Here is a 17,306-nt window from a genome sequence, read left to right as displayed (position 1 = left end):
TTAGTCTTTACATTATTATTGGATGCAGTCTATACGTTATATTTTTACTTATTAACAATATTTTTTTTGAACGTACTTATTAACAATATATTATAAATAATAAAACCTGGTTATTATATTATTCGGTCTGGTCAATAGAGGTCATTAAATCAAGAAAATAGAGACTCGCCATTTAACCATATATGTAATGACGAAGGCCAAAAACAACCATAACTATTTAAAGCTCCGTTTAATAATTTAATAAATTATCATCTCATCCAACAAAAAAATGAAAGTTTGAGATGCAAAAAGTCAATATCATATAATTCTCCTTTGCTTTACGTTGAAACAATTAAAAAGTACTACAAGTAATAGATAGATGAAGGCATGTGGCCTATCCCATGCCTTATTTGCCCTCTCTTGCGGTTGACATATCGTTAATCAATCTTCCTACCCACCACATATTTTCGTACTATAGTCGGTATTTAAGAAAACCCCTCCAACCTTAGTTTACCATTCCAAGTACGTACATCTCTTTAATTTCTCTCTAAAAACATTCGACTAATTGTCATTAAATTAAACTTAGCTTATATTATTGAGTTAATAATCAGATCTAAACCGCCATTAGTGTTATCAATAATATAATGGGTGTCAAAATAGTTGCTGGTTTTCTAGTGGTGTTGTTGGCAGTGTCCACCCCTGCATTTGCTAATGATCCTGATATGCTCCAAGATGTTTGTGTTGCTGATTCCACCTCTGGTATGTACTCTCTCTCCCTTGTTTTCGGTTTTATCCGATCGCGCTTATTTCGTACTTAAATTATAAGCAATGCAACTCGATATGAATACGATTTACACCATTACACCATCATATATAGCTTAATGCAATGGTTTTTTTTAAAAAAAAATAATTACGAGTGGAATGCATTGGTTTTTATTTTGTGATTTCAACGTATAAATCGTTTAAATTACTGCATTTAGTCAATTACTATAAGGTATATCTGTACAACATTGAAGTTGTGGATTGAAGTATTTGAAGGAAGTCCTAGCTGTTTAGCCCATTGTTGTTTTATTCAATAAATAGTAGTGCTATTTTCTACTTGATATAAGAGTACATCTGTAAATTACTTCGTAGATCTTACCATTATGCTTAAAATCAAAGAACATATGAGTTAAGTTAATTGGTTGTAAGCAAAATTTACATATATACTGCGGTTAATGTAGGGGTTTGAACACGAACACAATTTTTTTTTTTTTTTTAGTAAATAAATTTAAGTAGTTAAACTGGTGATAATATAGACAAAATTTAATCTTATATCTTAAATTACCCCAATGGACTTTTATTAATTAATTTGCTAGCATATGATCCACTAAATGCCATAATTATAGTATATGAAACCACAAATCATTGATTGACTAGAGAACAAGAAAAGGTGAAGAATTGGTGATGCATCAATCACCGATGGTGCACCCAAAAAAGTCATGATTTAACCGCCAGCCCTACCATTGTCCAAAGAATGAAGCACTTTCCAATTAGACATACAGCAAATACTCCATTTTCCATACAGTATGGACTACTCCAACTATTCAACCTTCTTTTGTTCCTTAGCCTTTTCTTTTTAGCCCAAATCAATAATTGATTGTCGGCCCACCATATATGCCCATCATACCCACTGTTCTATTCGTATTTTGATCATTTGAAAGTTTTTTTTAACCTCATCTTGGAAAGACTTAGAGAGTGAGGGATAGCTCAAGTGGTTAGAGCTTTCCTCCTGATTCCAGGAGATTCTGGGATCGATTCTCACCCTACCCTCGTGGCTCTCTAAACACCAAAAAAAAAAAAAAAAAAAATTATTGGAAAGACTTAAAAAAAAGGGTCATTTATGTATGCTCGAGGTTGTGATTTATGAATAGATTATTGAATACTTATATTTTGGTATTTTAATGCCTCATCAGCATCTGTAATAGTGTACTTTGTCGCATTTTCCATCAACAAAAATTAGGGTTGGCCTATTATTTTGTGATAGATTATTATAGCGAGCACCAATTTTTGCATCATAATATCAACTTCCAAGGTTGTTGCATTACATTAATTTTGTGTACTTAACAAATTGAATTACAAAATTTCAGGGGTGAAGGTGAATGGATTTGCATGCAAGGCAGCAGCAAACATAACAGGAGAAGACTTCTTCTTTGCTGGAATAGCCAAACCCGGAATGACAAACAACACCATGGGATCTCTAGTAACCGGAGCCAACGTCGAGAAGATACCGGGACTTAACACACTTGGAGTATCCATGGGCCGTATCGACTTCGCCCCTGGTGGTCTTAACCCGCCCCACACCCACCCAAGGGCCACGGAAATGATATTCGTCTTGTACGGAGAATTAGACGTTGGTTTCATTACTACTTCAAATAAGCTCATTTCTAAACACCTTAACGTTGGTGAAACCTTTGTGTTTCCAAGAGGGTTAATCCATTTTCAACAAAATAATGGTAAAAAACCAGCTGCAGTAGTAACTGCCTTCAACAGTCAATTGCCTGGGACCCAATCAGTAGCCGCCACGTTGTTTACCTCGACCCCACCTGTCCCAGATCATGTTTTAACTATGGCTTTCCAAGTTGGTTCCAAGCAAGTTCAAAAGATTAGAGATAGGCTTGCCCCTAAGAAGTAATTAATTAAATAATTACTTCTTAATTACCCTTTAATTTTTGTGGATGGATATTCAATCATGTGTATGTAATGAATCGAGTAATAATAAGGAGGAGATCTGATGTCTTGATTGGTGAAGTTTATAATTATAGAGTTGTGATAAATAAGAAATTGAATATTAATACATTTGTGAACGTGCTTATAAAGTTCTAAAATTTTAATAATCTTGATTGTTTTGTATAATTGTATGTAATTCAACTCTTTAAGTAAAGTAATATTTAATTTAATAATTGTTAGTTTGTCAAAATTATAGTATACTCAAACTAAACTCAATACTATACATCATTAAGATTCAATAAGAGTTTACCAATTGCATTGTTATGCTTTCATTACAAACATGCATTATGATTATGAATGGTGGCATAAGATAATTAAATCATAGAATTGCTTGCCTAAATGTTAGGTTGTTAGATGGCAACCTTTTGTAATTCCATTCATTTTAAAGTTGTTTTAATTTTTTAGTAAAACAGATTAATCATTTCATAAATGTCGCACTACAAAGCAATAGTAATCCCTTAGCTTGTATTATGACCTTTTTGGCATAATTCTATTGATCACCAGTAACATTAGACATCACTATCAAATACCAAAAAAATCAAAGTAAATTTCTCCATAATACAAGTATAATTGTTAAAACACTTCGGGAGGTTCTTGTGTTGGTTCTTTTCTTTTAACACGTTCTATGTTAAGATAAGGAAGAATATCTTAGGGAATATATTTGATATATTTGTATTGTGTTATCTTTACGTAGGATAATATTTACTAAGATAGATATGAATTAGATTCCTACGTTGATTAGGTTTCTAAGAGATGTGTATAAATATTGAATTGATGATGAATGAGAAGGACACACTTTGAGTTTATTTTGACATGGTATCATGAGCCAGGGAAAGAACTCAATTTTTTCCGTCAGAATTTACTGAAAACAGAGAAAAAATAAAAACAGAGCATACTTGGTTGTGAGAGATGGGTGAGAAAACACCGGTAGATTTAACTTATTACCTTGGTTCTAGTGATGCTCCGGGGAATGTAATCACGCCTATTCAATTGCGTGGTGAAAATTATGATGAATGGGCTCAAGCAATTCGACGCTCTTTAATGGCCAAACGAAAATTTGGCTTTGTGGATGGATCAATCAAGATGCCGACGGATGATAAGAAGTTAGAAGACTGGATTGCTGTACAATCCATGTTGGTCTCGTGGATATCCAATACACTTGATCAGAAATTACGATCGACGATTGGAGACTATGATGATGCAAGTATCTTGTGGACGAATCTCAAGAATCGATTTTGTGTTATCAGTGGTACCCGTGTGTGCCAGTTGAAGACGGCGTTAGGTGCGTGTCATCAGGCGTCTACGGAGTCCATAGCTGATTACTTTGGTCGGCTATCGAAGATTTGGAAAGAACTTCTCAATTATACGAGGGTTCCTAAGTGTAAGTGCGGAAAGTGTGAGTGTAACATAGTTACACAAGTTGAACAGATTAGAGAAGAAGATTACTTGCACTATTTTTTAATCGGCTTGGATGTTCATTATGCTGCGATTCGGACTCAATTACTTGCTCGAACCCCTCTGCCTAGTGTGGATGTCGCTTATCAAAGTGTGGTGATGGCGGAAAGTTTACGTGAGGGGGGTACGAAGGTGGAGAATGCGATGGCCTTTAAGGTTGATTCAAAACATAAACCACGTTTTGTGGACAACAGTGATAAATTCTGTAATCACTGTAATAGAGAAGGTCACGATGAAAGTGGATGTTTTCAGTTGATAGGGTACCCAGAATGGTGGGGGAACCGTGGTCGTGGTGGTCGAGGACAAGGACGTGGTGGTGGCCGAGGAGGGGGGCGTGGAGGAGCAGGTGGCCGTGGCAGCAACAACCAGGCAGCAAGCTCGTCCTCTTCTTCCCAGCAACAGGTGCGTGCAAATAAGGTTGTGGGTACCAACTCTAGCAAGCAGCAGCAAGGGTCTGTCAATGCTGATGATGCATCAGCCTTGGTGGGAGTCTCCGCAACTCAAGTACAGCAAATCTTGGATATTTTAAATCCAACTAATAAGCAATTGCATGGTAAGATAAATACAGTACCTTGGATAGTGGATACGGGTGCATCAAATCATGTAACTTGTGATTTTTCAATGCTTAAAAATGTGAAGAAAATACAGAATTGCCCCGTAGGCTTGCCGGATGGTCAATCGGCTAATGCGGATCAATTGGGAACGGTGGTATTACAGGGAGGATTGATATTGGAGAATGTCCTTTTTGTGCCTCAATTGACTTGCAATTAAATTTCTGTCACCCAATTGAGTGATGAGTCTAAATGTACTATGCAATTTACTAACAAAATATGTGTTATGCAGGACCCACAGACGAGGAGGGTGATTGGTGTGGGTGAACGCGAGGATGGACTGTATCTTTTCCGTGGTGTCCCTCAAGTGAAGGTTCTTACAGTGGATGGGGAGTCTTCGTTTGACCTATGGCATCAACGGATGGGGCATCCTTCAGAGACAGTGTTGAGAATGATTCCTAATGTGAGTAGTTTTTTTAGGAAACATAATAAAGCATGTGATGTTTGTCCTCGTGCTAAGCAAACTAGGTGTAGTTTTCCAATTAGTGTGAATAAAGCAAGTTGTATATTTGAACTTGTTCATATAGATTTGTGGGGTTCATATAAAATACCTTCCTCGTGTGGAGCTCATTATTTCTTAACAATAGTTGATGATTTTTCTAGAGGTGTTTGGATTTATTTATTGCGTAATAAATCGGATGTTGAGTTGATGTTTTTAAATTTTGTTGCAATGGTGAAACGTCAATTTGATCAAGTTATTAAAATTGTTAGAAGTGATAATGGCACGGAATTTAATTCTTTGAAAAATTATTTTTCGGAAAATGGCATGATCTTTGAAACTTCATGTGTGGGAACACCCCAACAAAATGGTAGAGTTGAGAGAAAACATCAACATATATTAAATGTGGCACGGGCTTTAAGATTCCAAGGAAATCTACCATTAAAGTTTTGGGGAGAGTGTGTTCTAGCGGCGTGTCACTTAATTAATCTAACCCCGACCCCATTACTTGAGAATAAAACACCCTTTGAAATATTATTTAATAAACCACCGTCATATGACCATATTAGAGTTTTGGGATGTTTATGCTATGCACATAATCAAAAGAGTAAAGGGGATAAATTTGCTAGTAGGAGTCGGAAGTGTATTTTTTTGGGGTATCCATTCGGGAAAAAGGGATGGAGAATGTGTGATGTCGAAACTGAAGAAATATTTGTGTCTCGTGATGTGAGATTTTTTGAAAATATATTTCCTTATAATGATGTTAAGGTAGCATCATCATCGACTGTTGCTATGCGAGAGATTGATGTGGTAGATGGGTATAGTGACGATGAGTGGGAGTTTGGGATACCCACTGTTCAGGCCGATGGAATCCCAGCAGGCCCTGGAGGTACTGACCAGCAGCCACCCCAACACCCTGACCAGCCCGCTGGACTCCCATCTGGCGCTGGCAGTGGTGCACAGCAGCCACTCCAGCAGCACGGTGCTGCGGGGCAGTCTCGGGGAGAGCAGCAGCAGCAGGATGCTGCGGGGCGGCAGCATAGGGGGGCGTCAGGTGAGGGAGGTGAGCAAGAGGGTGTGACGAGTGAGAGTGAGGAGTTGGGGAGCGGACTAAGGCCGAAGATTCCAAACCCAAAATATCGAGATTTTGTCACTCACACAATACGAAAATACAGTCCATCATCAAGTACATCGACTCCTATATCATCTTCCTCAGGTACTCCTTATCCTCTCACATATTTTGTTGATTGCTCACGTTTTTCTGAGAAGCATAAACAGTATATTGCAGCTATAACAGCAGGGAATGTGCCTAGATCTTTCAAAGAGGCAATGAAACATGCAGGTTGGCGAGATGCAATGGCTGCAGAGATAAAAGCTCTAGAAGAGCAAGGCACTTGGGTTCTTCAGAAACTTCCACCAGGGAAGAAAGCCTTGGGAAGTAAGTGGGTGTATACGGAGAAACGTGATGAGCACGGGAACTTGTTGAGATTGAAAGCACGGCTAGTGATATTGGGAAACCATCAAGTTGAAGGGCTTGACTACAATGAGACATTTTCCCCTGTTGCAAAGATGACTACAGTACGAATTTTTCTGGCAGTAGCAGCAGTGAAGAATTGGGAAGTACATCAAATGGATGTGCACAATGCATTTTTACATGGAGACTTGGAGGAGGAAATTTACATGAAAATTCCTCCAGGTTTTAATAAAAATAACTCTGATTGTGTGTGCAGGATGAACAAATCATTGTATGGTCTGAAACAAGCTCCTAGATGTTGGTTTGCAAAATTAACTGCGGCGTTGAAGAAATATGGATTTAAACAATCTTCCTCAGATTATTCTTTGTTCACATTTACCAAAGGAACATTGCAGTTAAATGTGTTGATATATGTTGATGACTTGATTGTTGCAGGGAACAATAAAGTAGCCTTATCAAAATTTAAGGCATACTTGGGAGATTGTTTTAAGATGAAGGACTTGGGAGTATTAAAATACTTCTTAGGACTTGAGGTTGCAAGGAGTAAGCAGGGCATCTATATTTGTCAACGGAAATATGCATTAGACATTATTTCTGAAACTGGTTTGTTGGGTGCTAAGCCTGCAGATTTCCCGATGGAACAAAATCATAAATTAGCTCTTGCGGAAGGCAGAGTATTGGAGGATGTGGAGAAATATAGACGGCTTGTTGGTCGTCTGATTTATTTATGTGTAACTAGACCGGATCTAGCATATTCTGTTCATATTTTATCTCAGTTTATGCAGAATCCGAAGGAAGCACATTGGGAGGCCGCACTTAGAGTGGTGCGTTATTTGAAGAAACATCCAGGGCAAGGAATACTTCTTCGCTCGGATAGTGCATTGCAACTTGAAGGTTGGTGTGATTCTGATTGGGCTAGTTGTCCTTTGTCTAGGAGGTCATTGACGGGTTGGTTTGTGTTGCTTGGTTTTTCCCCGATATCATGGCGGACCAAGAAACAACCCACAGTTGCTACATCATCCGCGGATGCGGAATACAGGTCAATGGCGGCTACGACATGTGAACTAAAGTGGTTGAAACAACTACTAAGAGCTTTGGGTGTACAGCATCCACAGGGTATGAAATTATTTTGTGATAGCCAGTCAGCTTTGTATATTGCTAAAAATCCGGTATTTCATGAAAGGACGAAGCATATTGAAATTGATTTGCATTTTGTAAGGGATGCAATTCAGGAGGGATTGATTTCCCCTTCGTATGTACCTACGAAGGAGCAGCTAGCAGACATTTTTACCAAAGCCTTGGGGAAGGCTCAGTTTGAGACATTACTTTCCAAGTTGGGCATTCGTGATCTCCATGCTCCAACTTGAGGGGGGATGTTAAGATAAGGAAGAATATCTTAGGGAATATATTTGATATATTTGTATTGTGTTATCTTTACGTAGGATAATATTTACTAAGATAGATATGAATTAGATTCCTACGTTGATTAGGTTTCTAAGAGATGTGTATAAATATTGAATTGATGATGAATGAGAAGGACACACTTTGAGTTTATTTTGACATTCTAATTATGGTATTTTTCTATCCCTACTCTTTATTCGCTTTTTTTTTATTTATTTTTTACTTCTATCATTAGATGACACGTGGAGCTTTATGAGAATTTATTTTATTGTTATTACTTTCTTCGTTGAATATTAATTGCAACTTTGAGATATTATTTGTGAGATATAAAATATTTCAAAGTTGCAACTAATATGTAACGGAGATAGTATTATATTGTTCAAATGGGCAATTGTGGACCGTGAAAAAGATTACATGTGAGACATATTAGAGTTTTTATTATTATTATTTAAGTAGGGACAATGAGAGAGAAAGAAATGATAATTTTTTTTTAATAGACTTTAAAGAAATAAAGGGAAGTTGTAAAAGACGGTATAAAGTAAAAGAAAATCCGTCGATTGCAGCCATTTAAAGTTTGTATTTTGTAAATTATAACCATTTAAAAAAAATGCAAATTGCAGCCTAAAAGTTCTTATAAATTGCAAATTGCAACCCAATTCAACTTTTTCATTGGTTTACATGTCGAAAGATATGCGATTAAGGTTATAGGGGTCATTTAGCCCTTAAGGATCCAAATTGAGCTCGGAATTACCAAAAAAAAAAAAAAACGTTAGTGCCAATTCCGAGGCACTTACATTAATTTTTTGCTGATTTCGAGCTCAATTTGGATCATCATGGACTAAAATGACCGCTAAAACCTTAACCGAACATTTTTCGACACGTAGACCGATGAAAAGATTGAATTAGGTTGCAATTTACAATTTATAACAATTTTTGGGCTGCAATTTGCAATTTTTTTTAAATGGCTGCAATTTGCAAAATACTAACCTTATTTAGCTGCAATTTATAAGGGGTTTAAACAAACAAAGTACTTTTTTAAATGTTTTTTTTTTGTTTTTTTTTTAGATGCCTAATAAGGTTGTTTAAACCAACCGAAGATCCTTGATTATTTTTTTTTTTTTTTTTTTTTTTTTTTTTTTTAAGTCTATTAAGTGGTTTAAACACAAATACTAGCTATTATTATATAATGGGAATTTTTTCAACGTACACGACTACTTTTGAAAACAATTGTCATTTAAATAATTTTTTAAAAAACTGCCACAAAACACAAAATTTTTTAGAAGCATTACCACATATAGTTTTCCGGCAAGAATCTTCGGCTGGGGGCTCACTACTTAGATTTCAACAATATGGAGGATGCTGATATTGTAGAAGTATTTACTTGATTCTTAACATTTACTCTCCAAAGTTTGAGTTATTTATCTGTTGACACCTTTACAAAAAATAATCCCTTTAGACTGGCAAGAATCTTGAAAAATCGACACCACCATGGTGGCATGGTGTACCTTGGCCCAAAATAAGATGGACCCTAAAGTTTGGGCCCATTTGTCCCTCCAAATGATCCATTATTGCTTTAGATACGATTATGCCTTGTTACCTAGTATACATTCGACACCCATATTTGATGAGGAAAACGTTCAGGGTGCATTTTCCAGGCAAAATTCAGGCGGAATTCTCAATTCATTTGTGCAGTTTTAGGGCATTTTTCAGGCTGTCTTTTTGGTGCAATTTCAGGGAGGATTTCAGGCTCTCTTCTCTGTTCTTTGATGCAGTTTCAGGGTGCGGTATTGAGTGCATTTTTCTGGCGATATTCAGACTGTTTTCTAGCGAATATCAGGCTGTTTTGTGGCGAATTTCAGGCGACTTTCAGCCGGATTTATGCGGGGTTCAGGCGGCTTGTATTGGTCAGTTTTCAGGCGACCGAAAAGGAATTTAGGCGACGCGAAATTGGGTCAGCTTTTGGTGTGGTTTTCTCGTTATTTTTGTGCAGTTTTTGGTGTAGTTTTTGGACTATTTCGAGAAGGGTTCTTCTTTTCTAGCAGCAATTCTATGAACGTTGATGAATGATGAACAATGAACAATGATGAATTTTTTATTTTCTAAATTTTAATTATAATTTAATTTCGAAAATAATTTTAATAAGATAAAAATAGATTTTAAAAAGTTATAATTACATATTCTTTAAAAAAATACATGTATTTACAATTATACATACATGTATTGTATATTTAGGCTTTTAAAAATAAATTAAAAATGGATCAATCATAACATGATACATCATCATGTTATGGTGGTAGTTTTTGAAAAATGACACAGTAGAAACATCGTACAAATAAATCACGTTAAGAGAAGGATTTGTTTTACAACAAAGGATTTCAAAGAGATCAAAAGAAAACTTTTGAATACTCCGATAATTGTTGTGTTGTATTTCCTTCAGATTATGCGGGGATTTATAGTACCCTTGCATGAACAGTGTTTACTCGATATGTTAAACACGCAGTGAAATGTCTAATCGAGCATGAGGTTCTAAGCGGCGATATTTACTTTTGCATGGGAAGCTAAACGGTGATGTTTGGCGGTATTCTTAATCCGTTCATATTACGCAATACGGTGTGTATTACAACACTCCCCCTTGAACGGATTTCTATAGGGTGACTCCTAATTTACATGTATGTAAAAATAAATATTACCGCTATTGTACCTATATGTTTATCTGCCTCATTAAAACCTTGCCAAGAAAAACCCTGTGGGATAAACACTTGGACGAAGGAAAAAGAGTACAATACATATAGGGCTCCCCCTAAGTTAGCACAAATCACAAAGACGACGCATGCCGGTCATATGCACGAGTTCTTGAAATTTGTTTGGTGGTAATGCCTTCGTGAATAGATCGGCTAAGTTGTTGCATGATTGGATCTGCTTGACATCGATCTTGCCTTCTTTTTCTAAGTCATGAGTAGAAAAGAACTTGGGGTCGATGTGTTTTGTTCTATCACCTTTGATGTAGCCTCCTTTAATTTGTGAGATGCAAGCAGTGTTGTCTTCAAATATTGTAGTTGGGTCTTCTTCGACTGTTTTGATGCCGCTTTCTTTTAGTATATGTTGGGTCACAGATCGCAACCATATACATTCCCTACCGGCTTCATAAAGGGCAATCAATTCAGCTTGGTTTGATGAAGTTGTTGTTAGTGTCTGCTTGGTTGACTTCCAAGAGATTGTTGTATTGCCATAACTGAAAAGATAACCAGTTTGTGATTTTGATTTTGCTGGATCTGATAGGTAACCTGCATCAGCATATCCCACGAGTGTAGGATTTCCATTTCTTGGATAGAAGAGCCCTAAATCAATTGTTCTACGTATATAGCGAAGTAGGTGCTTTACTCCATTCCAGTGTCTACTTGTAGGTTCAGAGCTATACCTTGCTAATAAGTTTACCGAAAAAGCAATGTCTGGCCTAGTGTTGATGGCCAGGTACATCAAAGCTCCTATTGCACTTAGGTATGGTACCTCTGGACCAAGTACAACTTCTCCTTCTTGTCGGGGTCTTAATGGATCTTCTTTGATGTTTAGAGCACGAACAATCATTGGTGAATTCAATGGGTGTGCTTTGTCCATATAAAACCTTTTTAATACTTTCTCGGCATAATTGGATTGATGAATTAAGATACCATCTCTTAGATGTTCAATTTGTAATCCGAGACAAAATTTTGTTCTTCCAAGGTCTTTCATTTCAAATTCTTTCATCATACATTTAGCGGTTTCTTCGATTTCCTTATGTGTTCCGATGATATTTAAATCATCAACATACACCGCTATTATGACAAAACCTTTTTCGGACCTTTTGATGAATACACATGGACAAATTTGGTCGTTCTTATAACCTCCTTTGAGTAGGTACTCACTTAAACGGTTAAACCACATCCTCCCAGATTGCTTTAAACCGTAGAGTGATTTTTTCAATTTGATGGAATGTAGCTTTCGAGGTTGTGACCTCAAAGGTTCAGGTAGTTCAAGTCCTTCGAGGACTTTCATATAGATGTTGGTATCAAGTGACCCATAAAGGTATGCAGTCACAGCATCCATCAAACGCATTTGTAGTCCTTTGCATGCTGATACACTTATGAGGAACCTTAGTGTCGTGGCATCTACCACAGGTGAATATGTTTCCTCATAGTCGATTCCCGACCTTTGAGAGAAACCTTGGGCTACAAGTCTAGCCTTGTATCTTACAATTTCGTCCTTTTCATTTCTTTTTCGTATGAACACCCATCTATATCCGACGGGTTTCACTCCTTTTGGAGTCAGGACTGCAGGACTGAAAACTTCGCGTTTTGCGAGAGATTTTAATTCAACCTGAATGGCTTCTTTCCATTTTGGCCAATCACTCCTTCGTCGACATTCATCTACAGATGATGGCTCAGTGTCCTCAACATCAGTGATGATTTCTGTGGCAATTGAGTATGCGAATACATCATTGACATATGTTTTTACTCTATCCCACTGTTTTCTAGTGTGGACGTAATTTATCGAAATTTCATGATTGTCGACGATTTCATTTTCACGCTCCCCCTCAGATGTACCATCTGACTCTTTAGATTCATCTTGGGGGTTGATTGTTTTTTCATCATTTTGGATTTGATCCACTTTATTTGAGGGGTTTTCACTCCTTTTATTCCTCATTTTCACTCTTTTGGATTTTCTCGGTTTTAGGTCTTTAGCTCCGAGGGGTCTGCCACGTCTTTTGCGTGCTGCAATTTTATCTGAAAGTGGATTATCCATTTTCTTTGCTGGGATTTCAATCCTAGCAGGGGCATTTACTGAAGGTATATGTGACTTTGTCACTCCTTTTGTATCAGTGAATGCGTCTGGCAATTGATTTGCGATGTTTTGCAAATGTATTATTTTCTGCACTTCTTGTTCGCACGCATTTGTCCTTGGATCAAGTTATGATAGATTTTGGGCATTCCATGATATTTCTTTCCAGCATGGGCCCTCTTTATCTCCCCCTAAGGTTGGGAAGAATGTCTCATTAAAGTGACAATCTGCGAACCGAGCTGTGAAAAGATCACTAGTCAATGGTTCGAGATATCTTGTGATGGAAGGTGATTCATAGCCAACATAGATTCCCAACCTTCTCTGTGGGCCCATTTTAGTACGTTGGGGCGGTGCTATGGGAACATAGACTGCACATCCGAATGTTTTTAGATGTGCCAAGCTAGGTTCCTTTCCAACTACTAGTTGTATTGGAGATAACTTATGTGTCGCGCTCGGTCTTAGTCGTAGCAGAGCAGCGGCATGTATTATTGCATGTCCCCATGCAGAAGATGGGAGTCTTGATTTCATGAGTAATGGCCTAGCGACTAATTGTAATCGCTTTATTAATGATTCGGCAAGGCCATTTTGTGTATGAACATGGGCTACTGGGTGTTCCACGTCTATCCCAATTGACATACAATAGTCATTAAATGTTCGGGATGTAAATTCTCCAGCATTATCTAGCCTAATCCTTTTGATCGGATAATCCGGGAATTGAGCCCTTAAACGTGTGATTTGCGCAAGAAGTTTTGCAAATGCAACATTCCTGGTGGAGAGAAGACTAACATGTGACCAACGTGTTGAGGCATCAATTAACACGAGGAAATATCTAAATGGTCCACATGTCGGGTGTATTGGCCCGCAAATGTCTCCTTGTATTCTTTCTAGGAATGCAAGATTTTCACCTTCAAGTTTACCTTTTGAAGGTCTAATGATCAGTTTTCCAAGTGAACAAGCTTTACAATTAAGTTCATTTGATTGTGGGATCCGTATATTCCGTGGCGGATCCAGGATTTTTAAGGTGCTGGGTCACTGTCACCTATATCGATCATCACTCATCGACCGCATATCGGAGGTGGATGAATTTTGTGATAGACGATGAGTTTGTGGAGGAGGATGCTTGGGACTAAAGAAACTTGTTATATCATATGTTTTTTATGAAAATTAAGTCACAATTTCAATTTAATTACAAAATCCAATATTGTCAAAAATATATTAATTCAATCTTTTTGCAACTTATCTATTCTACCCAAGTGGTTTTAGAATATTATAGCCAATTAAGTCACAATACCCAATTTAATTATACAAACATAATATATACAACACAAATTAGAAAAACCACTTAATGTAATGTCTCAACAACACAAAACATAACAACATTGAAGGATAATCAAATTAATCACATGATAATCAAATATCATAAGTTCATCATCATTTCAAAAGGAAAACCAAAAAAAAAAATATTCTATTTCTAGCTAATGCTACTACAATGAATTAAATGAAAAAAGAAGGAAAAAATTGAAATAATCACATGAAAATCAATAAATCACATAACCATAACATAGGAAGGAAAAAAAAAAAAAAAAAAAAAAAAAAACAAAAAGATAAAAGGAATTCCAAAAAAAAAAAAAAAAAAAAAAAACAAAAACAAAAAAACAAAAAGATAAAAGGAATACAAAAATTACAAGTAATAGGGCTCACAAAAAGATAAAAGGAATTCCAAAAAAAAAAAAAAAAACAAAAACAAAAACAAAAAAACAAAAAGATAAAAGGAATACAAAAATTACAAGTAATAGGGCTCGAACTCAAGACTTGTGTGGCTAGGGCCTTGCTAATTGGGCTTTATCCCAATCCCTCCAACCACTAAGCTACAAGATTGTATTGCTAACTTATAACCAAAAATAATGCTTATATCCTATTTTCCAATAGGTGCCATTTAAAAAAAAAAAAAAAAAAAATTTTTTTTTTTCCTGCTAGGTCACGTGACCTAGCAGGACCAAGGCTAGATCCGCCACTGCGTATATTATTTAACGGATGTCCATTTGAACTTTTAATGATTTTTATCATCATGCTTGTTCCAGGATGACCTAAGCGGTCATGCCATATATTAAACATTTCCTGGTTGTCTACCTTGTGGTTAGACACCAAATATGTTTCAATTGGGCTGATATAAGTAAAGTACAATCCTGAGGAGTATGCTTCTAATTTTTCAAGAGTCTCGTTATTGCCAGATTTTCTTTTAACGAGGTACATATACTCCTTTTTATTTTCATTAACGGTTTCCATGTGATAACCATTCAGACGTAAATCTTTGAAGCTCAATAGATTACGTCGTGTTTTGCTAGAATATAATGCGTTTTTTATTGTTACTTTTGTACCTTTTGGTAATATTACGCAAGCTTTTCCTGAGCCCTCAACCATATTGACAGTGCCGGCAATTGTGTTGAGATTGGTATTTATTGGCTTGATATGAGTAAAGTATGACTTGTTGCTTAAAATGCTGTGTGTGGTTGCGCTATCAATCAGGCATTTTTCATCATTTGTGTTGTTATTTTCCATTGTCTTCACATGAATAAAGAAAGGATTAGTAAAACTAGCATCTATAAAAACACGTATGAGAGAAAAAAAAAACACATCTTTATTATAGCATATTTTACAATATTAAAACACACTTGATACTAGGAAAACATACTTAAAGAAAACTTAGGATTCTGGATGAAAAGGAATAACAAATACAACAGACAAACAACTCGAAAAATATATGACAATGTCGATGAAGCAAACACCACAGGACAAGCACATGATCGATGTAGTCTAGACATTTTCTATGTCATCAACAAGATAATCGGCTACATCGAGTTCTGGGTTAGGGGAACTTTGTGTGACAAAATTAGTTTCTGCTTGTTTCCCTTGGCCTCCCCTTGAGGCAACATATAGGTCCACAAGGTGTTTTGCCGTACGACAATCCTTAGCCCAATGACCTTGTATTCCGCATTTAAAACACTTTTCTTGCGGCCTTCCTTGGTTTTGAAAATTTCCCCTTCCTCTACTGCCTCTACCTCTACCTCTACCTCTCAGGGTGGGAGTATTGGAAGTATTTTGACGCCAGTTTTGACGTCCTCTACACCTTCCTCTACCCCTATTGGGGTACTGACCTCTACCCTGAAAACCTCCTCGTACAATATTGTTATTCCAGCGCCTGCCTATTTTTGTGGCATTTGTTTCTGGTATTGCACTAGTACCTGCTGGTCTCTGATTATGATTGGACAACAGGATTTGACTGTTTTGTTCTGCGACTAATAGTATGGAAATTAAGTCACAAAACCTTTCACAACGCCTCTCTCGGTACTGTTCTTGTTGTACCATATTATTTGCGTGCATTGTAGTGAGAGTTTTCTCAATCATGGCTCTTTCAGAGATTGGTTCTCCACATAATCTCAATTGTGAAGTTATGCGGAGTACAGCAGAGTTATATTCACGTACTGAGCTGAAATCTTGAAGTCTCAAGGTAGACCATTCATGTTGGGCCCTTGGCCCAATTATTCTCTGTAAGTGTTCGAATCTATCTTGGAGGCAAACCCAAAGTTCTCTAGGATCCTCAATGAGAATATACTCAGTTTTTAACTCGTCATGAATGTGGTGTTTGATATACACCAAAGCTTTAGCTTGTTCTAGAGGAGTAGGGTTTCCTTCTTCGGCGATAGTGTGTTCTAGGCTTTGTGCCCTTAGGTAGGCTTTTGCGTCCACCCGCCATTCCAGGTATCTTCCTCCGGAAATGTCTAAAATTTCAAAGTCCCGGTTTGCGATTCGAGCCATTTCTGATTACACGAAATTTTTTAGAAATTAGTAAAAGGGAAGTTAAATATTTTTGTACATATAAGGTTTTAAAGATTAGAAAATATCACTATGGAATGCAAGCCGTGGTGGTCCGAGTACCCAACTTACAAATAAGAGGTTGGGGGTTCGAAACTTGGTAAAAGCATAAACCCCGCAAAATTAATAAAGGCTGCATATTTTTTAATTTATTTTAATTAATATTACTAAAACTTTAATTATTTAATATTGTAAGATTATTAATTGATAAAACAAAGTTTTGAATTGTGTACCGTTGGGAGTTACAACACAATGGACATTAAATAATCGTTGTAAGCTAATACAAAATGAGAATATAATTGCATGTTGTAGTTGACAACACATTACAACAACAAAGAAAAACAAGGTAATGCATGGTGTAAAACAAGTAACCAACGCATGCAACTCTTCCAAGAAATGCATGCACATGCATACATGCTTCCAAGACATTTGTATTAATGCATGTACTTATGCCAGACAAACTTTTATGTGTAATATATATCCGATTAGG

General features: G+C 36.7%; 3 protein-coding genes across 3 annotated transcripts; 2 read left to right on the top strand and 1 right to left on the bottom strand.

The window, feature by feature from the left end:
• Positions 1 to 497: 497 nt before the first annotated feature.
• Positions 498 to 2,817, top strand: LOC145563019 (germin-like protein subfamily 2 member 4). Its single transcript, XM_081623428.1, has 2 exons — positions 498 to 738; positions 2,109 to 2,817. The coding sequence occupies exons 1-2, from the start codon at positions 624 to 626 to the stop codon at positions 2,651 to 2,653; spliced, it is 660 nt and encodes a 219-aa protein (XP_081479554.1). The 5' UTR covers positions 498 to 623; the 3' UTR covers positions 2,654 to 2,817.
• An 840-nt stretch (positions 2,818 to 3,657) lies between these two features.
• Positions 3,658 to 4,732, top strand: LOC145562919 (uncharacterized). The gene is made up of 2 exons (XM_081623339.1): positions 3,658 to 4,605; positions 4,682 to 4,732. Exons 1-2 carry the CDS (start codon positions 3,658 to 3,660, stop codon positions 4,730 to 4,732), a joined length of 999 nt encoding a protein of 332 aa, XP_081479465.1.
• An 11,025-nt stretch (positions 4,733 to 15,757) lies between these two features.
• LOC145562918 (uncharacterized) lies at positions 15,758 to 16,759 on the bottom strand. Its single transcript, XM_081623337.1, has one exon. It carries the CDS (start codon positions 16,757 to 16,759, stop codon positions 15,758 to 15,760), a length of 1,002 nt encoding a protein of 333 aa, XP_081479463.1.
• Positions 16,760 to 17,306: the final 547 nt, after the last annotated feature.

The sequence above is a fragment of the Chenopodium album genome, chromosome 10 (genome assembly GCF_948465745.1).
Source record: "Chenopodium album chromosome 10, dcCheAlbu1.1, whole genome shotgun sequence".
Lineage (NCBI taxonomy): Eukaryota > Viridiplantae > Streptophyta > Magnoliopsida > Caryophyllales > Amaranthaceae > Chenopodium > Chenopodium album.
Note: the sequence above shows the minus strand (reverse complement) of the source record. Positions and strands in the feature narration are given on the sequence as shown.

Coding starts and splice junctions, on each gene's coding strand:
- LOC145562918 (XM_081623337.1), bottom strand. CDS start 16,759: ATGGCTCGAATCGCAAACCGGGACTTTGAAATTTTAGACATTTCCGGA.
- LOC145562919 (XM_081623339.1), top strand. CDS start 3,658: ATGGGTGAGAAAACACCGGTAGATTTAACTTATTACCTTGGTTCTAGT. Junction 4,606..4,681: donor CCTCTTCTTCCCAGCAACAG/GTGCGTGCAAAT, acceptor ATGATGCATCAG/CCTTGGTGGGAGTCTCCGCA.
- LOC145563019 (XM_081623428.1), top strand. CDS start 624: ATGGGTGTCAAAATAGTTGCTGGTTTTCTAGTGGTGTTGTTGGCAGTG. Junction 739..2,108: donor TGTTGCTGATTCCACCTCTG/GTATGTACTCTC, acceptor ACAAAATTTCAG/GGGTGAAGGTGAATGGATTT.